Here is a 22,394-nt window from a genome sequence, read left to right on the forward strand (position 1 = left end):
CCCAGTGCTTTAAGTGCAAGTTACACTCGCGCTCAACCTCATTGTCATTATTAAGTCATTAATAATGACTTAATTTGCATGTTTATACCTAAAGGACACATAAAAAAATATGTAAACAAAGCGGGCCAGCAAACTTAGCTTTTACTCCCAGACAGTCTATTGCGAGGGATCATGTTGTTCTTTGTTACTTCTTTGGAAAGAGGCTTCCAACTTTTGCAGTGAAACTTGAGCCAGGTTGTGGAGGAGGGTTAGATGGAGGGATGTGAACAGCCTCTGTTTCCCTTTTGCAGTCCGGGCCTGCCTAAAAAGATCTTTAGGCCAGGAGAGCCAAAAAACAGAGATGTGCATTTCTCAACACAAATGAATAAGAATGATGATTTGGAAAACCACAGCGTCTTTTTGAATCAGCGCCATGCTTATGATTACAGGACACTCGTCCTGTGCAACCCCTTATTGTGATGATCGCTGTTTTTTGTTGATTTGCCTCAATCCCCACACATGAGAAGCACATGAGTTTTCTCCAGTAGGTTACTTCTCAGGTAAGTCCTTCAGGGTGTCGGGGTCTAAGTCGCAACAGCTAGCTCCTGGGGTGCCTCAGGGCTCAGTGCTTGGACCACTTCTCTTTTAGGATCTGTCATTCAGAAACATGGTCTTTCCTATCACTCCTATGCCGATTACACACAATCTACCTCTTATTCCAGCCAGATGATCAGACGGAAGCTGCATACATCTTGGACATTTCTTGCTGGATGAAGGACCACCATCTTCAACTCAACCTTGCAAAGACAGAGTTACTTGTGATCTCGGCCACCCCAACACTACACTACAACTTCTCCATTCAGCTAGGTTCATCATCCATAACTCCATCAAGGTCAGCCAGGAACCTTGGAGTTGTGATTGATGATTAGTTAAACTTCACAGACCACATTGCTAACTGTCTGGTCCAGCAGATTTGCCTTCTATAACAATAGGAGGATCAGGCCTTCCCTATCAGAGCATGCTATACAACTCCTTGTCCATGCTCTTGTTCTATCCAGACTAGACTACTGTAATGCTCTCTTTGCAGGCCTTCCAGCATGCATGATTAAATATATATACTTATTTTATATTATATTATATAAAATATAATATAAGTTTTCATAGCTTTATTACACTATTTTCATTCCAGTGCTTTTCCTATTTTTTATCTTTCCCCCTACTACAATACATAAATAAAAAACACTAAACAACTAAAACAAAACTATATATTAAACACATTATATACTAATTTAATATAATGCATATTTATATACAAATAATTCCAAGTAATTTAATTCCAAAATGTCCATTTTGGCTGTATGACTCAAACCCTCCCCAAATCATACAAGTAAGAGGGGGGAATTCCCACAGGGGAGGACTTGTCTGCAGGTGTTTCAGAATTTTATGCAGCCTGCTATCTTTCGAATACCCAATTATGGATAATTATGAGCTTTTTGAACAAAAGCGTGTGTCAAATGCAATTTTGAATGGCAATGAGATCAAACTCTTTCCCTGAAACATTTTGTACGAAACGCAGAATAACAAGGTGTTCAAATAAGATCAGAGGCGTTTCTGTCAGATGGGAATTCGCCTCGGTCATGACAGGTTGAGAATGAGCATGAATGTGCAAATATAAAAGGATGGGAGGTAAGAAACTCTAAAAAATTAGAGATCCTTCACTAAGTGGTTGCTTCCTAATGAAAACACAATGCCAGGTGCACTCAGTGCCATTAGAGTAACACACACGGACAGTCCTTACCAGTCGCTACTGCTCTGGATGAATATTTAAGTGGGTTAGCGTGGTCTGAATACAGATTCTTTGAGCCTGGCTCATTCTTCAGGCAGGATTGGATGTAATTGTCAAAACCTCCAGCATCAGCATGACCTGGTGTCATTGCAAACATCACCTATATGACAACGAAGACGTAATGAACACGGCCGAATGATGAAAAGGGGCCTGGTCAAATGCCACTGTCTTCAGGGCTTGTTCCTTTTTTCTTGGTTTCACTATTATACATGATGCATTTTCTTCCAAATGACCCTCCTTTCCTGTGTGCGGTTGAACAGTCCAGGTTGGCATTAGGATTCAGAGCACCTTTGTTGTGCTGCACAGCCATTATGCAGCATTTTATCCACTGAGATACACAGAAAGCCTCATATTATTGTTCTATATTGCATATTAATACTAAAGTCACAAATAAACCATAAAAGACAAATGCATGTTTAAACACAAAGCACACTATATCTATATCTATAAAATACAAAAATGGCACACATTATTAGACACAGTGAAAGATAGACTCACACTGCAGCATAAACATATTTCTAGTCATGTTTGGACTATTTAAAGGGATAGTTAATCCAAAAATAACAATTATGTCATTACCAACTTTAATGGCATTCTTCTGTGCAACAAAAGAATATTTAACAACATCCAAGCTGTTATTTTCCATTCAATGACAGTGAATGGTGACATCGAATGTCAAGCAAGATTTTCAGTTAATAACAACTCCTGATTAAGAAAATTTGGAATATAGTTTCAGGATAAATTTATTAGTGTTTATTTGTTTTTATTTATTCATTTTTGGGGTAGCTTGACAGCCCCTGGTACCCATCCACCATCATTCTATGAAATACAACAGCTAGGACATTATTAAAATATCTTATTTTGTGTTTAGGCGATTTGTGTTTAAATAATTTCTTAGATAACCACGCAATTAACCGTGAGATACTTGTTACAGCTTTCCTTCAGATGCCAGTTTTTACCAAATGTCAAACACATTTTGAATATAGGATGTCATTAGCAACAAAAATATCTCACCTGCCATGTTGCATTCTTACGGTCTACGAAGGCATTATTTCATAGCTTTTGGTCACATAGTGTCCAGTGATTCTACTGTTAAATTATATGACTGTAACTACTACGAGACCTCAAAAGATCCACCATCCTGCTGTTCTGAGATCAGGCTCAACAAAGCAATATGAGGAAAACGCAGCTGGAGGGCAGAATCCTCATGTAATCCACATCCAAAAGAGTGATGGCTCATCAAAACACTTTAATACCAGATAAAATGTCAGCGTACCGCGAACAGTGACCTTTGAACCAATTACTCAGCCTCAACGGTGACTGCTGACTCCTCTGCATGTGCCAAAGAGAAACACTAGACCAAGCCTCTTTACAAAGGGAAAGGCAATTAATTGTCTATCTTATTTAAAGCCATGTGAAATGCAGAAGCACACAACAGTAAAACCTAAACATTGCATAAAATGCATTTGTTTTTGAATGACTGTAGATTACTGCTCAGAACAGTGCACAATGACACAGCGGTCAACACTTTTTAAAATGCAGTGTGGACATCGTCGATTACGAAGGACACCCACCAATTTTGCACGCTAGCTTGCTCATTCGAGCGGGAAATTGAAAAAGGCAAAGGAAAACAAGGAAGCAGAAAAAAAGACAAATTCAAGAAACATTTTTTTTTTGCCTTTCATTTTCAGAGTACAAACTGCATATTGATATAACACAGGATTGTATAATAGTGTCTGTATGTATGAACCAGACGAGTGCGGTATTCCTGTAAAAAACCGACAGACCATCGACCTTGAAACAGAACAAAGATGTACAATTCACAACAGAGATATTGAACCTTGAAAAAAACGTTGTTTTTTTGTTTGTTTTTTTTCCCCAAGTGTAAGCTGTTGGTTTTTTTCCAGCTTTGGTTTCATTCCCTACTGTCTCACCTCAAGGATTCATTGTCAGGTGACTCAGGGAATGCTTGCGCTCTCATCTGCTTTTACAGTGTTTACACTGTGGAAACAAGATGCATTTTCACCTGGTGCCAAACCAACGTCATGCACGCTTAGAATAGCAGCAGTGTGATGAAAGTGGTCTCAAAGGCCTCCATCCACATGTGAAGGGAAAACCCAACCAAAGGTTTCAACTCAGGTGGGATTCGACAACCAATTACAAGAAACTCTTTATTTAAAATAATAACTGCAACAGACATTTTGCAGTGTGCACTTGCATATATAATAAACAATATAAACATATTGGTTAATAAAATATAAAACTATAATATAAAAAGTTACCATAAGGTTCTACACATCAGGTTTAAAAGACATGCACTTCTTATTCATTTATTCCTTGTAATCATGTTGGTTTCTTATGGTTTTGAAAAACTTTCAATAAAAGTTTGGGTTGTAATTTTTAAAAAGTTTGTAAGTTTGTAATTTGTTAATGTAAATTTCAACATTTACTAATACTTTATTAAAATCTTGTTAATATTAGTTAATGCACTGTGAACTAACATGAACAAAAAATGAACAGCTGGATTTGTACTAACGTTAACAAAGATTAACAAAAACAGTAACAAATGTATTGCTCATGGTTAGTTCATGTTAGTTAATACATTAACTAATGTTTAATAAATTAACCTTATTGTAAAGTGTAACCAATGTCATGTGGTGTACCATCAAGTAAAAAGTAGTATCTTAAATTTTTACATTTGAGTTTACATAGAATATCATTTAAAGCTGCAGGCCTTAGCTTTTTTGGTGTTAAAAATTAACCAAAATACATATTTGAGAAAATACATAATACATAATACATAATACATCTGCTTGCCGTAGCTCGATTCAAAACAGTAAGCTTGTAATAAGTGAAGGCTTGTATGCCGAATCGCGTCGGAGTGTTTTAATAGTGTTGATTATGACCAAACCATAGAAATAAAGGCTTTTAAACTTTTCTAAAGAGAGTGCCTTGGATGTTCCTGTTCATTTCAACGTTTTTTTTCCAATCCAAAGAGCACCTCAAGATTATTTACTTGAGTCCAGGAAGCGCTTCTCTACAGACATTTGTTTATAGCTTGCAATAATGTTTTTAATTCCAGTGTTACTTGTGGATTTCCGCGGGAGATTCGAGTCTTTGCGTCATTACGTCACATCCGTACAAATAAAAGAAGGAGTCTCGGCTAGTATAAGCTGTATTGCGAGTGAGAATGTTGGAGGTGGACATTTATAGCCTTTTGTCACAGCACTTGATATAATTAAACTAATCAATTTGATGGCGGAGCCAGGGAGGTTCAAACGACCATCCCCAGTGACCACCATAGATTCACCTGTTGTAAAATGCAAAAGACTTTGTTCGGACTTCGGAGTGGCTACAGAAAAAAGAGACTGCAACCGGACCCATGCGAAAACAAGGATACATATCAGAAGGACATTACAGTACATGTAGTCAAACAATGCTGACGTTCTTAACATTAACAATTTAAGAAAAAATTATAAATTGCGAGGTCAGTTGCGACAAGCCTCAAATAGGGCCAAGCTCCCCGGGATGCAAATTGGGCCCAAAATTGGATTTAAAATCTTCAAGTGTGTGGCCAACATTAATTACGATATTTAAAAAAAATCAAATATACCAAAAATGCATCAAATTGAATTTAAATATTGATATTAAAAACATGCTTATCATAGAAGATTTCCATTTTAGCCAAATATGTATGAATTGAACAAGTATTTGTGAATTGAATAAGTATTTCTGAATAAATTAATAGATAAAAAAATCAGTTGGATGTAGTTTTTAGTAGATGAAAGAAAAGCAAAAAAGAGACAACATTAACACTAGTGTACATTTCAGATTGGCCTCTGCCTCGTCTGATAATACCTACTCTGTATAATCATGTCGACTGGGTTTCGACCCCTGCAAGCTTTATGACAAAGCAGCTTTTGTGCCGGCCCACCATTGGTTCGTCAGGCTGTTCAGTGGGGTGCCTGACTGGTTAGCTCAACGCCGGCCCCCTGATTGCTTTCAACAACCCCCATATTATTACAACCCAAAGAGCCCAGCGATAAGAGAGGCTCATAATCTAAACCAGTCTGATCCATAAATAATTCTGAATTCTGAAAGCACTACAGCATCAGGATTGTCATACATTTTATCCCACCTTTTACTGAAAGCCTTGCACTTTTGAACTTTTGAGCAAGTGAGACACACCTGGGAATATGGCGCTGTTTCAGTTACCCTCATTTCCTCTCACTTCCTCATGTCTCCAGTCCAAGCTGTTCTTATGCAAGACTTAGAAAACAAAGTTGCCTCCTGGCAGCAAACAGCCAGCGTTCCAGCCAAACATCTACTTTTTGAACCATCATAAAGGGATGGAGTGTAACTTGGAGTGCTTCAGATGGTGGGGCACAGCATTAGCCATGCTGGATAGCTGGGGCTTAATTAATCACAAGAGCTGTACAGAGAGTAGATTGAGCATGGAGTCAGCTACTAAAGTGAAAACAGCATGAAATTAACAAATGATGAAGGCTCTGAGCCATAACAGGCAGCCAGTGATTTGTCAATATCAAAGGCCAATGGGCTCTATGCATGGCGGTATTTCCGGTGAAGGTGTAAGGATGCTCGATAACTTCTGCAGATTGTAGAGTCCAATGCAATACTGAGAATTTATATTGAATTTTATACTTCATGGTTATACTAAAGAAACTTCAGTCACAAAAACAGACAAAACAGACACCCCTCGTTGTGTTTATGCTTCGTTTTAAAATTATATTAAATAAACATAAGTATATATAAAATTACATTTAAACGTATGAAAGTTTCGTTTCAAAGACGGGAGGACAGTAAATTTTGAAGACTCTGCCATAATCCCGTTTTCCTCGGTTTTCCTCCGCTTTAATCTCCCCAACAGGAAACTGACGATCATCCTTGCGTCAAATGCGGAACTTGCATATAGCCCATAAGCGCACTTGAGCACCACACAAAACCACCAATAGAGTTTGCCATTAGCATGCTGCTAACAATATTTTAATAAGGGGCTCTTTAAATTAGGGATGCACCGAAATGAAAATTCTGAGCTGAAACCAGAAATTCAGGATGCACTTGGATGAATACCGAGACTGAAAATAAATAATACATCTTTCAACTTTCTGTTGTTCGCCCATGTTTACTTTGTGATTTGGTAAAGAGACGACAACATTTACTGTTTGAATTTCATAATAAAATTGACAATTTTAAAGTTGAGACATTGCAAGTAACAAAGCACTAAGCTTTTTGCAATTACTGGAAGACAGGCATGCAGCATGTTTAGTGAAGAAAAAAATCGAGAAATTGTCAATACAGAGCTGGTGTCTACACAGCTTACAACCTACTTTAAATATGGCATTTCAGTAATTTTTTATAAAAGGTCAAAAGTAAAAACCTATCCTAGAGGACGGCAGCCTGAATTTTAGAAGTTTATGTTCTAGTCATATAGTATAGCTACTTGTTTTGCAAGTGTATCATATAATAAACATCAAAAATATGGAGTCAGTAAAGAAAAGATGTCTCTTATGCTCACAAAGACTACAATTATTTGATCAAAAATATAATTTAAATAACTATTTTATTTTAATTTATTTTCAAATAAAATATATTAAAAAGTATATATTCCTATGATGGGTAAGCTGAATTTTAAGCATCATAACTCCAGTCTTCAGTCACATGGTCCATCAAAAATCATTCTAATATATTGATTTGCTGCTCAAGAAACATTTACCATTAATATCAATGTTTATGCCATTGTTATGTTAGTTTCTTTCAGTTTCTGTAATGTCTGTATTAGTTCTTGTTTGTCTCTATGGCAACTTATTTGTTGTTCATCATGTCCAAATGTTTGTGATTTAGTTCCTCATTTCTGTTTTGTTTATTCTGTTGCCAGTTGTGCTGGTGCTTCCCCTCTGTTAATAAAGCCTGTTTACCTTCATTATGTTCCTGCATACACCACGATTTGACAGAGTACGAAAGTTTGCCTTGGTGCTTAAAATTCGGTTTTCTCCTTCAGGATTCTTCTTGTTAACATCAGGTGTCTTCAATGTTGGCAATATAAAATAAAGAGTTCATATTTAATCTTTGACATCTGTCTGTTATTCAGATATTTTTGTTTATTTTTTTTGGTGTAAACTCATTTTAAATGGTAAACTTTTAAGGAATAATTTGATTAATTATTACTCAATTCTATTTTGTTCAATTTAATTAATAATATTCCTTGTAATCTGTTGCTACAATTTTATTGATTAGAAAAAGCACATTTGTTTTTACAGTGTATGGACTTATTTTTTTTTTTCTTGAGCTCTGAGTCGGCATTTCCAACCCTGAACGTCAACAAATCAAGTTTGTTCTGTCCTTACAAACGATTATCTGTGCAAATATCTGCCAGCTGTACTGGTTACAATTGTGCACAAGTTCAAAATACTTCAAGAAAGAGGATATGCAAATTTATTCGTTTAGTTTTAAAGGGAAAGAGGAAGATTTGTTTTTATCTGTTCCGAATGAAGGTTGATATTTTCAGCTTTCCCAAGATTGCATTGTTGATTACCATCAATCAGATCAAATAACTAGTGAATGAACAAGGAACATCTTACAGTATGTGTGACTGTGCTGTTCGCATTCAAATAAGCTGAGAGTGTGTCTTGGTCATAACCCACGTAGTGATTCCTAAAGCATTTGCCTAGTAGTGAAAGACCAATCTGGGTTTTCTGGTTTGGAAAAAAAAACAAAACAGTGCAACTCTCAGTAACTTTGGTCTAAACAGATTAATCAGCAAGCATTATCATCAGAAAAGTCCAAAATGAGCCATTTTAGAAATGCTGACTCACACATACAAACTGGTTGGACATACCACTGCACGTGCCGTCAGATCAATAAAGTGGTTTTAACACAGCGTGAAGATCACAGGCTGTGGGCCTGGCAATCTGCCAGTTTTCCAGGAACCAAAAGCACTTTTGCTATCGATCGAAGTTAGCCTACGTTTAACAAATGACTTTTATCATTGTCCACTCAATTTTTAATTCAAAATTATCAAAGAAAAACTTCACATTAGCATAATCAGTTACAAAAAAGAATGAATCTGAACTGATGATAAAAGAATGTAAAAAACACTTTTTAAAAGCTTCACGCTTTGCAATACCATATTTAATTCCTTACATTAACAAATATAAAATCTAACTGAAAAGCAAATGGTGGCTTTGTAATGGAATGCTGAATGGGCCATAGTCAATATTTTCTGTAGAAATACAGCAATCCTCTTTTCCATTGGTGAGCCGAGTTCTGTTTGGGTCAGAGAATTGTCTGTTGGAAGGAATCTGGCAGAGTCTGAACTGACTTTTCTAGCCCAATGATCCGGTCCAAGTGTAATTAAATAAGCCTTGCTAGTGGCATCCCACGCAATTAAATGTGAACTGGGATTTGAAGAGTTTTTAGACAACAACGCAGACACATTACACACAAACAAATCAGCCTACTTTCTCAATATCTCAGTATCAGCTATCAAAGAATGTCTGCGATCTGTTTGGCTATACTCATATTTATCTAATGGCAACAGTGGGGACACATCTACGTCATCTTAACACGAAAAATTAGCCCGTTTAGAGGTACATCATTTGAAATGATATGTATATGTGAGTCATATACTGGTTCATTAGTGAAAAATTAATGTGGGTGGACAGTTCAGAGAGAAAAGGGCCCACTAATCTTTAGCGCCCAAACTGCACACGTTATGCAATAACTCTCATTGCCATAGTGCCACACATGAGTAACCAAGGAAACAGAGCTGTGGTTGGAGTAGAGCTGACACGCTCTGAGGTTTGAGCTGAGGATATTAGGGCTTTAGAGGAAGATTGTCTGTGTGTGTGTATATACAATCAGCAGGAGCTGATAAGCAATACTTCCTCAAAGCGCGGGTAACACTTAGACTGATGTGTGCTTGCCAACTTTTACAGCTAAATACACTCTAAAATGTACACAAAAGTCACAAGCTCGTATGACATGTTTTTAACTAGGGATGCACGATGATATCGGGACAACATTTTGATATGAATATTTCTGCCGATGAGCCTTGCCGATTGGGTGGTGTGTTTCCTATGCGCACGTGACGACCACGAACGAAGCATGTGCGCCAGCAACTTAAACTTCCAACTAGGGGTGCGTGTGCGTCTCACGGTTTTTGATCTTGGACGGTTAAAATCTCTCCACGATCTGCTTTTGAAGAAAAATTATAGTAGGCTATCGTGCATTCTATCAGTTCAATTCTGGCGCCTTCATCTCAACATACTGTACAACGCGACGTATATATTCGCATCACATCACATGTAAACGCAGAGTTAGTTGCACTCATGGGACACCGCAATTCACAAAAATTAATTATTTGCATGTGCGTCAAAGTCTTGCTAGGTAAACATATCATTCACGTGCTGTGCTGATGCGCTGTTCTAACATCCGCTTTTCTGAGCGCGTTCACCCGACGCTCACAGGAACTAAAAGCCTGTCACAGAGCCTGCATATACTGGACTAATCTTCCGAGTCTTATTGCGCTGATACTGTCAAATACACACAAGGTTTACATAAACAAAGTTGGTTATGTCTAAAGTGAAAGCAAACAGAGAAAATCTGCTTGTCAAATGCGTGTACTGTATATTAGACGCATCACGTGCAGTTCTTAAAGAGACAGTAATAATATACTGCCGCTTGTCCTTAAAGAAATACAAATTCTGTCATTATTTACTCACTCTAAAGTTGTTCCAAACCTGTATTCATTTCTTTCTTGTGCTTAAATATACTATGGAAGTCACTGGAGTACAGCAACTGTTTAGTTAGCCACATTCTTCCAAATAACTTTTATAATTTCAAGAGAAGAAAGAAACTTGAGAGAGTAGTAAATGATGACAATTTAATTTTTTGGGAGAACTATCCCGTTAATATTAATAAAACAACAAAACACAGGAAATCACTCACTGCTCTTGACTGAGAACTTTAATAGAAGCTTTAATAAGCTTTTTTTGCACTTAAAAAAATACAAATATATCAGTATCTGTATCGGCATCGGGCAAAATTAGTTTGAAAATATCCTATATCGTGCATCCCTATTTTTAACCAATGATTTTAACTATTTGACAAAGTTCTTCAATTAAAAAAATTAACACTACATTGGTGTTCAATTTCTACACTGGAAACACAGTTTTATCATCTCAGAATATTCATGAACACAAACCAATCAGCACAGTATCGGCAACAGGGAAAAATGTATTGAAAATAAAATCCTAGTTTATTTTCAACTAAAATCCTTTGTTGTAAATGGATCTCCATTTTATATATTTATGAAAAAAAAACCTGTTGTTAAATAGCAAAATAATTTCACTTTACAGTATAATTGCTTCAACTGTGTATACACCCATTTTGAAGTACATAAAAATCAACACAATTTGATTTAAATAAAGTGGCTGGAGCACGTCAAAAATTACCGCATTCTTCAAAATATCTTTTGTGTTTAGCAGAAGAAAAAAAACTCATACAGGTTTAGAACAACTTGAGGATGAGTAAATTATGACATAATTTTCATTTTGGGGGAACTATCCCTTTAAGCATGCTACAACTGGTGTAGACATGGAGTAAGCTTGACTGCTCTGTTGTTTAGCAAAACAATACTCTTCTAAGGAATTGAAACTGACAGATTCGGTCACAAGGAGAAAGACAAAGGGCAAAAACTCTATGCACCTTCTCTTTTTTTGTTTCGCTGTATATGAATGATATCTTATTATGTATTATCTATTACAGCTAGCACTCTTAACTTCACTGGTTAACGCAACTCGAAGGCAGACATTTCCAGGAACTAATTTGCATAAAAATGAACTCTGCTCAGCTTTGCTATCAATTGCTTTTATTCCTCAAAACATTGTTTTACTTGCCAACAAAGCATGACCTATCTTCCAAAACTCCAAAAATGTAGGCAAATAGGATTTATTTTTAAGGAAAGGACTTGAATTCAGTCCAGGCACGCTAAATCGCTACATTCTATGCTACAATTTTTGAGTACCATCAGTGTGACTTAATAGGACACAGGGATTGGCAGGAGGTGTTTCTGCCCAAATTGGGCTCAAATCTTTTGATTATAGGAAGAATGAGTTAATTTTAGGGATTAAACATGTAATAGCAACAAACACATACGCTTATATTCATATTTTTAGATTTGGAAAAAAAAATTCAAAAAAAAAAAAATTTGACTCAATTAATGCACTGCACTGGTCTTTATTTATAATATACAATGAAAGTCAAACATTTTAATATATTAGTTCAAAACCTTTTTTATTCATGGTTAATATTGCGTTGCATAACGTGTGCTTATACAAATTGCATTCAATTATTTAATATAAATGGAAATAAGTTATTGTTTGCAATTTCTAGTATTTATGGATGGGATAATAATATTCTTTCTGACATTAGGACAGAAAAAAACCCTAGCAAGAACAAAATTTAAACCTAGCATGTCCATTTTCAGTTCATTAGCTTTCTCTGAGTGCATGCATTTGTTTTCGAGAGAGAGCCTGTGCAGCACTGAGACAATGTACTTTTTAATCCAACTTTAAGTAACTAACGTGCTACAAAATAAACATAATTAGGTTCTTTACTTATTATTAACACAATAACATTACACATGTACCCAGGGAGCGCAAGTTCATTTCCTAGTTTACCGACGTGCGTCTGTGGAGGGAAAAGCCCGCTTTGCGCGGGTACAAAATAGGAATGATAAATGCGTCAGTGTACAAAGTCATTTGCGCCGGGTGCCCATTGTGTGAAGAGGCATCAGTGGCAAATGTGTGTGACTAGGTCTAAATTGGCCATTACTACTTTTGAATCCTCAAAATCCAGCTAAAACACAAGCTCGCATTTGTAATTCAATCAAAACGGTGCAACCAATCAGGAGATCAGCATTGTTTGATTAATTGGACTTCTCCCATGAGCATGAAGGACAGTCTCGCATTCAGTCAATCAGAACTCATTTAAGGGAGCGTTGCTAATGGAGGAAGCCCCACAGATGACCGAGCCTAAATGATAGCTACGCCTGGAAAGAACTGGATAAATGGGTGGTTCCCATAGCAACCCAGGGGAGGAGACCTGAAGTCTGCTGCGGGCCTTATCTTCCAAATGCCCTATGTAGACAGAAACTGACATCCACCTGGTTTCGACGAATACTGCTTACTGTCAAAACATGAGTGTTAAAAACACATTCTGCGGCTTTAGTATTGACATCTTAACAGAGGATACAGTAACTCAACCACCTCCATAAAACAACAATTATAATGAAAACAAGAAAGCTTTTAGGAATGTGATCAGCCAGCTTTAACTATTCTGGACTTGCTTCAAGCAGCCCTGAAGCAATATCAAAGAATTGTGACAATCTCTTGCCATTTTAAATAAGGTCAAATACTTTGTCTAAAGAAAAAACAAAGCATAAAAATGACACTGAAAGGCGGGTAAAATAATCAACAAGGCAATGACAATGGCTTACAAGATATAAAGAAAAGCACTTGATATCCAGCACAGGGAGTCTGAATTCCTTCCACGACATCACTTCACCAGTAGCTTAGCAACAGCATTAACAGTGCTGGTGCTTCGAGATCTGTGAGAAGAATTCATAACATGTTCACTCAAATTTATTGCTGAATATTAACAAATGTGCCTGAGAAAATGCTGTTTCGCAGCTCTTGCTCGAGCCACCTTTAAATTTCCAAGATGCTGCCTATCAGTCGTGGTAATTTGCTATTAAGAATCGTGATTCAGGAGGGGGATTCCCATTATTCATATTCATATGCTTACACTTGACATTAAATAGCCCCATCATTGCTGATGCGCACAATCATTACGTTGACTGCAGTATAAAACCAAGCACTGACTGAAGAAATGTTGGCTGTGCAAATAATGATCCACTGTAGCAACACATCCTGGACTCTACAAAAGGCATCTTAGAAAAAAAGGTACAAAAGCTGTCACTGGGGCGGTACCTTTTCAAAAGGTACAATTTTGTACCTAAAGGGTACAAAAAAGGGCACCCTTTAGGTACAAAAGTGTACCTTTTGAAAAGGTACCGCCCCATTGACAGCTTTTGTACCTTTTTTTCTGAAAGTGAATAACAACACCGTGATGTATTAACTCTGGTAACCAGCATTGATAAAGCACTGTTTAAACCCACAATATGACGATATATCAATATCAGGTGATTAACAAAGGCACGATGAATGGTTTCAAAGTGTAAATAACACTATGTAGTGCTCATTATGAAATAAAAAACTGTTCAATTAGAATATATTTTGAATTAGTATGAATACAGAAATACAATTCAAATGTTATTAAGCAGAATATTATAATCTCACTGCCCAGTCAAGTCAGCTGCCAAAGGAGTGGCACAAAAAGTAACCAGGTTACTATGTATGAACACTCACTGTACACACGTATTTAATTGTGTATAAACACTTGTCAATGCAGGCAACCAGCTGCATTCAATCAAACCTGCCCCCAAGCTCATTGCATTCTCAAGGTTCCTGTTAATCACAGGAACCAAGAACCTGACACAATCAGGGATCTCTGTAATACCTGGACAAAGCTATCTGTCAGCATTATCATTTACCTCAGTGGGACAGGAACCACATTTGAATTCAGCCAATCCCCTGAGCTGTAAATGGTATGGGACTACTCACTATGAAGCCACATGAAGATGATGGCTGACAACACTGATGGGCAGAAATGCAAAAATGCATTGTCTACATATACTACTGTTCTGTGCTATGAAATTATGCAAATGATTGGTAACGGGTAAACAATCTACTGTAATAATATGATGTACACAGGATGCACGGATATCACATTTCTAGCTAATACCAATATTCCAATAATTATTTCAATCTTTTGGCTAATAACTGATGATTGGCTGATATTGAAATTCATAACTTTCTTGTCACTAACAACTAAAATCAATCATTTCAAATTCTCCAAGTGAATATTCATTTTGATATTTTGCTAAAATAAATGTAAATGTGTTAGGCAAATGTAATAAAAATGTAATATTTGCCAATTTGGGCAAATGTAAACATTTCTAATATAGGCCTATAACCGATCAGCCTGACTACGTCAGACTTCCTACTCCCGCTAATTTCATTTCGCTCCTAGTCAGTCTGAGATAGCAGCCTATCTTTCAGTTTTCCACCAGTCTTCGGACGGCCGGCCAATCAACGAACTGAGGGCGTGACGTAGACGCTAAGCGCCGAGATTTACATTGTAGGTTAGAGAAATCGAAAACCGAAACAACCTCAGAAATGGGAAATGAGTCACAGGATGGCCGTTAGATATACACAAGACGAATTACACAAGACGTATGTTATGTGTCGCCGCATAACATACGACACGAATAAACTTATCTGATTGGCTTACGGGTAACCAATGATATTAAACTTCAGAGAAGCACCCCCTAGCGAGAGAAAAAACTCTTTTCTATTATGCCATTCCAGACTCTGTCTACGAAGCAAAGTGAAGTAGCAGAGTATTACCAGGCTAATAACCGATATGGTACCAACAAACAAATTGCACTTTGCCAGAATGGATGGCTACATTGGAATGGCCATAAATTGAGAAAGATGCTTTATGTCCCACAGAATGCAAGACCACACTAATAGCCAAAACCTACTGCACCTCAACAACAGAAAAAAAGCCATGATTTTGTCACTGACTAACACTGGCTCTTTATTGGCACTGATTAACATGCTGTGGACAGATGTGGCCGGTTTAACCTTTGTACTATCCAGGAAGCCCTTTTAAGATGGTTAGTCTGGGATGCTGGGTGGAATATATTTTGTATCCTCAAAAGCTGCATTCACCATGCCAAACAGAAAATGACAGACAGAGAAAAAAAATCTTAGTCTTACACATGCTTCACTGGTCAAGACTAATACTTCGCAGCAGGATTGCCTTACAGTGTACCATGACCCTCCCGGCACGCTCGCTCACAAATGCTCTTGATCTCATACACATTCTCACACTCTCACCCCCACAAATCTCATTAGGCTTCACAAGAGACACCCAAACTTCACCCACTGAACACACACAGCGGACAAGTATACTGCGTTTAAGCACTAGTGCACTCCGACTGATGCTATGTGTGCATAGCCACTCATAACAGCAGATATCATCAAAAGCTAGGTAAGAGAAGTTATGGTAGGAATGAATTATCCACTATGGTGGGTAAAGAAAGTTAATCTCCCACTCTCCGGAAACTCCACACCAGCACCCCTGAGACGCATTTTACTGGGGTGCAAATATAGGTCAACAACAAAAAACTTGCATATTCTGCATGTCATTACGGGGGGTAGGGGCATTGTTAATGTGGCCCTCATTAAAACTGCTTGGGATCTCAGCTTTTTGGAGGAATCTCAGCTTTTTGGAAGAATCTCATTAGACTCACAGTTCAGGTAATAAGTTCTCTGTAGTGCACTCTTCAAAACTACACCGTCAGAAGCACTGCCTCTTGAAGTGATAGTGAGATCCAGCAGAATATCTGCTCCTCCCCTTTCACACACACAGCCAGAGCAAACAGACACAAAGGGAAACCAATTAGTGGCAGAACAGACCGAGAGCAGCCAACATTATAGGCTAGTCAGGCTTAGAGACTTAATGTAATAGAGGAAAGCAGATATCATTACTGAGTGAACTGTAAAATGAGAGGAGTTCCTTATTGGTTGGGAATTCATCTTCGCTTTTAACATTAACGCTAAAGCTGATATTTATCTTCTAAGAGTGGGCTGGAAATTATCCGTACTGAAATGGATAGACGGACAGACTCCCATTCAAAAGTTGTTTGGTGATGTTTAATGTACATTGAATATGGTTAAGCGCTTGGAATCTTGTTTTAAGTATGAGTGGAACTTTAGCGTTTGGGGTTGGACTATTGTTTATATACTTCAGTTCTAACTATCTTTTATTTTAAATAAATATGGGTAACCATATTTTATTAAAATTAAAATTATATTAAAATTATTTTTTGGGTCATCTTAGAAACTAAAGTGACAGAAAGTAACAAAAATGTAAATATATTAATGTACTATATATTCTCATACATATACACATATATACATATAACATACAACAATACCTCAATTCAATAAGAATAAGGAACGCACCAGGCAAGTAGTTATACACAGAAAAAACATCAATAAATATTAATAAAATAAGGAGAGAAAAAAAAAGACTTCCATAGAATTTAAAGTCAATAGCACCCATCAACTGTTTGGTTATCCATATTCTTAAAAATATTTTCTTATGTGTTCAGCAAAAGAAAAAAAAAATTATACAGGTTTGGAACAACTTTGGGGTGAGTAAATTATGACCGAATTTAAATTTTGGGGTGAACTATCCCTTAAAAAGTTTTATATCTAATATTTATATTTATTTCAGCTTTGTTTCAATTAACAAAAATGTTTTAGTGAACGATAATAACCGTAATGTGTGGGAAATTTGGAAAATTTCAATAAATGTCGCTATATTGGTGCAAAAATTACACACACCACCTTCGAGTTGGGGCAGCTCATAGTTTCATAGTTTTAATCCATGAAAAGCAGTGCCAGCAGAGAGACCCCGCTTAAAATTTAGGAACAGACCACTGCTCCTCCTATTCGGAGGACCACCCGGAGTAGTTCCCATTAGAATAAAGAAACCTCCTCACTTAAGAGCTTCCATCGGCCGAAGCCTCATAAGCACCACAAAGAGAGCCTGTATGTTTAACCTTACAGCCCGAGTAACACGCAAGGACCGAGTAAGGCCTCAATGCTGGTGGGGTACGCTTAACCATTTTGATGAGGCATCAAAGCTAAGCCCTGAACATGGTGAAGAGGGTAAATAAATGCATGGCTGATTTGGGAACAGTGAATGATGTTCTTGGTCTTAATTTGGAGGTTTTGTTAATGAAAGAGATGCAGACACCTAAAATGTCCCAGTGGGATACAATGATTGTTGGTCTTTTTGTTTTATTTCAGACTATTTTGTACGCAGAAGCTGCAATCCATTCATCCAATAGTGGGATTAGTAGCTCTATGGCATAACCAAAACTAATCACAAGTCAGGAAGTTGTCATGGTGAAACCATAATATTCAAATGTTTGGTCTTCAATACTATTCAAATAATTTGGAATATGTAAAATGTCACATTATGCATATGAATAAAAATTCAAGGACAGTGTAAAAACACAATATCACGCAGAACTACAAAACCGTTCAAGCAGGTGTTTTCAATCAAACATTTAAAGTTCAAAGATTACCAATAAATAAAGACATGACTCATGCATATTTAAATAGTTAAAACACATAACTGTCAATTAAAAGCCGTCCAGACTTAAACATGAAATCAATGCTCATGAATATGCGCATTTTAAAAACTGCATTTTAACAGCAAATCACCAACCTCAGATGCAATTCTTGTGAGACACACAATCCCTAAGAGTAAAGCAATACTGATTTCCTATACTTCTCTATTATAAAATAATTTAGTAATAACTGGAGTAAACTACTTTGCAGTCATTGAGTCAATTATGCAATAAGAACGACCAACAGATGCTGTCATCCCTCAGGAGCCAATGACAAGAACATCTTCAGCATTCGATTCAAAGTTCCCTCAGTACGTTTACGCATTATGTAACCGATTTTAGCGAGCGTGAGCAATGCATCTGCATCCTATAGGCTGTTACGTGAGCACTAACAGATAAAACATTTCTCTTAAATACAACAACAGCCTGATTTCCCACAACCCACACAAGGAGCAGACTCATCTCTATATGCGTGGTGATTTATCGCCCACACACACAGCAGTCAATGGGAATCCGAGAAACTGCATTCTCATGAAAATCAGTTCAAAAGAACATCCATCTCTTGACCACCAATGCTGAAATGTTACGCAATATTACACAGCTAATATTACACAAACTATTGGACATGCCAACGGATGTGACTTCCTGCTCTGTGGTGCCTTTATTAAAAAACACAAACTCTCAACATGCAATAAATAACAGTAAATCTAAAAATGTAAATATATTCATTCTACTCCACTTTCCTGCAACGCTGCCGCTTTAAAATTTGTGTTCTTTCAATTCGGCTAAGAGGTCACAGCGCCATGACGTATCGATGTTCTATTTGTCACGTGTCATTACGTGACACAAATTTGCAGGTTATTTAGAGTCCATTAAACTTAAACACTGGAAAGCAGCGAAATGTGAAACTTCTTCACATGAGCTTGCGTTTCCGGTCTCAAGTGAATGGAACGAAAAGTGTGAATAAGAATAAGGATATGAATAAGTCGCGATACCCTGCAAAAATGAAATCAATTGCTGACTGGATGTCCTCAAAAGCCAAATTAAGTAAAAATGCAATTGTCGTTGAGTTGCAGTATAGCAGACTAACCCAATTTGTCTTGATCAACCTCTCAAGTAAGGCTCCCAGAAGAGAATTCAGGCTTTCACAGCCATCTGAACCCCATTAATCAATAAATGTCATTGGAGATCATTATAACTAGGAATGTATGAACATCTGCTAGAGTGACAACCAGTGATTCCCTGGTTCCAGGGGGGTTAGAGATGCCCAATAATGAGATGAGATGAGACCATCCTGGCAACAATCCCACCGAGGTGCCAGGGTACAGTAATTGTGACACTTAAGATAGTAAATAGCATGGTCCTAAATATGGTATTGACAGCTTACTCAACTTCAAAGAATACCATAGTTGTAGCTTATTATTCCCTAAAAACCTAGGGTAATACCATGTTACTTTTAGGTACTTTTTAGTGGTAAAACCCACCCGAAAGACCTATGCACCACCTTAAAGCTCTCTTGTGTATGTTGATTGAAGATGGTGTATACAATGGTTCATTATAAAAACACATCATTTATTTCTTGGAATATATATCTATGAAGAACCTTTAACATCCATAGAATTCTCTATTGCACAAAGATTCTTTATAGTGGAAAAGGTTATTCAGATTATTCGGGTTCTTCTGGAAGTGTCCCCAAAAACTCTCTTTTGGAACCTTTATTTTTAACAGTTTTCATAAAGTGAGTTAGAAATAGCTCTGTTTCATAAATGCAGCCTACACCTCCTCCACAATTCCTCCATAAGAGCCAACTACATGAAAAAAATGTCACCTAACGCCCCGAAATCATCACGTACCTCCCGAGTTCGTCTCCAATCTCGTAATAATCCTCCACATTCTCCTGGTTGAACACGGTCATGGTGTTCCTGGGCGCTTCCAGCTCTCCGGGATTCCCAAAATCAGCAGCCCATCTCTGTCAACCTAATGACAGTTTGCGGCGAACCCCTCTCATATTCGCTCTGCGGAGAGAGAGAGACGCGTGAGAGAAACCCGCGTGTAGTGCGTAAAAACGTTCAGAGTCTTCTAACTTGACTTCTTCCACTGACTACACTCACAGCACGTCAACTACTGTTTGTGTACGCTTGGACGGCTTTAACCAGTGGGTGGAAAGTAGTAAACCTCACACGGGAGAAGGTAACATAGGTTTTGTTAAGGCGTCCACGGCGATTGGCGTTGCCAAGTGAACAGCGCAGATATGTGTGTGAGAGGAACTGCTCGTGATCATACATAAACCCGGTGTTCACGCACCACGGCAAGAAAACTGACAAGATAACCAAATAACATTGTGTATAGGCTGTTGGTACACCATATCAAATGAAATGTTTCTACGCCCTCCCTTTCGGGTTTCATATCGTTAGAGAAACCTGACGTATTCCTTCATTAACGTTACCTACGCGGTCTAACAAAGTATAGCATGCTCTTACCGGTAACGTGCTTGTTGTTACTTCAATAAAAGCGAATAAAAGTAGCTTACCTTTATATTTCCATCGCTATCAATCCCCAGGCAGCAGGTACGATCCAGTGTAAAGCGATAAAACAGCATACCCTTCACGAGAGACATGGAAGTGTTGTGTTGCAGGAAATGGGAGGATTGTAAAAATGTAGAGATGGTGCTGGGCTCTCGGTAAAAAGACCGCCTGCAGTCATCCGGAGGGGGCGCTGTGGAGAGATGCTCATTATAATCAAAATTAAAGTCTAGATATTTTTGATCAATATTCTTCAGATGTGTTCTATCTATCTATCTATCTATCTATCTATCTATCTATCTATCTATCTATCTATCTATCTATCTATCTATCTATCTATCTATCTATCTATCTATCTATCTATCTATCTATCTATCTATCTATCTATCTATCTATCTATCTATCTATCTATCTATCTATCTATCTATCTATCTATCTATCTATCTATCTATCTATCTGACTGACTGACTGTCGGTGTGTGTCTGTCTGTGTGTGTGTGTGTCTGTCTGTCCACCCTTCTACTTCACACGCCTACAAAAATTAGCTGTGTCTAATTCCTGTTTGTGCTTTATTTGTTTGTAAATTATGGATGTGAGCTGAAATTGGAAAAAACTGTACAGTCTAACAACCGAACAAAGTATTTGCAACAGATTATCTCTGTTAAATCAAATACAAACCAACCAAAATATTTTCAATAACAAAAAATGTTTCCCCAGATTGGTAGATAGGCATTTCTATGAAAACACTGAATGTTTATTTTACTTAATGATGTCCTTTATTCTGTAGCATTTCTTCACCAATCAATGCTGGTGTCTCATGAGAAAAAATAAGCTTGCAAAAATAGCTTACACGTTTATTAAAAATTGATTTCTGTAATTCTAATTGTTTACAGTTTTTCTCTGTTGCTTTAATGCATTTCATATCACTATTTACATTTGCATAACAGTTAATGCAGTTCTCAAAACAAATAGTACAAACTGCAAAATCTAGTTGATAACCTGCAAAAGTGCATGCGTCACTTGCTCAAAATGGATATAGCTCAAAAGCATGCAAGTATGCATGTCAATGAGAGTGTCAGTGTCATCAAGACGAAAAGTCCTGACACCATTGTGAACAAGATAGTCAAATGGCTTTGTCATGTTTTCATTATGACAGTTTACTCTGTAAATGTTTTCCAATGCAAAAAAAGTCAGATCTTGGTGACACTACCTGAAAATGCTCAAGGCAGCACTGAATGCTAAATGCACAGCCATTTGAAAACTACAGGAAAGTTACACATTACTGTATGAGTACAAGACACCAAATATGTATGTTTCAACATTTTTACTGCATATGCTCTTTGCAATTCTAATTTGTTCAGCATTGTGCAAAAGAAAAAAAACACCCTTATTTACAACAAACATAAACTCCTTTTCGTATGGCTGTAAACTGTAAACAATATTGCAGTACATATTGGAACTGAACATAGATAGACCATACTGTAAATCATTCATGCACATCCCTTCTCATCAGTGAAAGCTGAGGTTCACCTGAGAGAAATTGTTTAATTTAAGTATGTTTTTTGAATGTGATTATGACTCAAGCAATGAAATGAGGACTATTCATTTTCTATGTGACTATTCAGCATTCACAAGTATAGTTAATTTTGACTGACATGACAAAAGCAAGTGATAATGTTATAAAACAGAAGAGA

At 37.2% G+C, this 22,394-nt stretch overlaps 1 protein-coding gene across 1 annotated transcript in view; it reads right to left on the reverse strand.

Moving 5' to 3' along the window:
* Positions 1–20,867, reverse strand: part of dapk1 (death associated protein kinase 1) — a 68,512-nt gene extending 47,645 nt beyond the window's left edge. Inside the window, exons 1-2 of the mRNA XM_039649916.2 lie at positions 20,710–20,867; positions 20,033–20,194 (exon numbers count right to left, since the gene is read on the reverse strand). Coding sequence (XP_039505850.2) covers positions 20,033–20,094 — 62 coding nt within the window. The 5' untranslated portion in view covers positions 20,095–20,194; positions 20,710–20,867. The remainder of the gene's footprint in view (positions 1–20,032; positions 20,195–20,709) is intronic.
* Positions 20,868–22,394: the final 1,527 nt, after the last annotated feature.

The sequence above is a fragment of the Pimephales promelas genome, chromosome 4 (assembly GCF_988280905.1).
Source record: "Pimephales promelas chromosome 4, fPimPro1.hap1.1, whole genome shotgun sequence".
Classification (NCBI taxonomy): domain Eukaryota; kingdom Metazoa; phylum Chordata; class Actinopteri; order Cypriniformes; family Leuciscidae; genus Pimephales; species Pimephales promelas.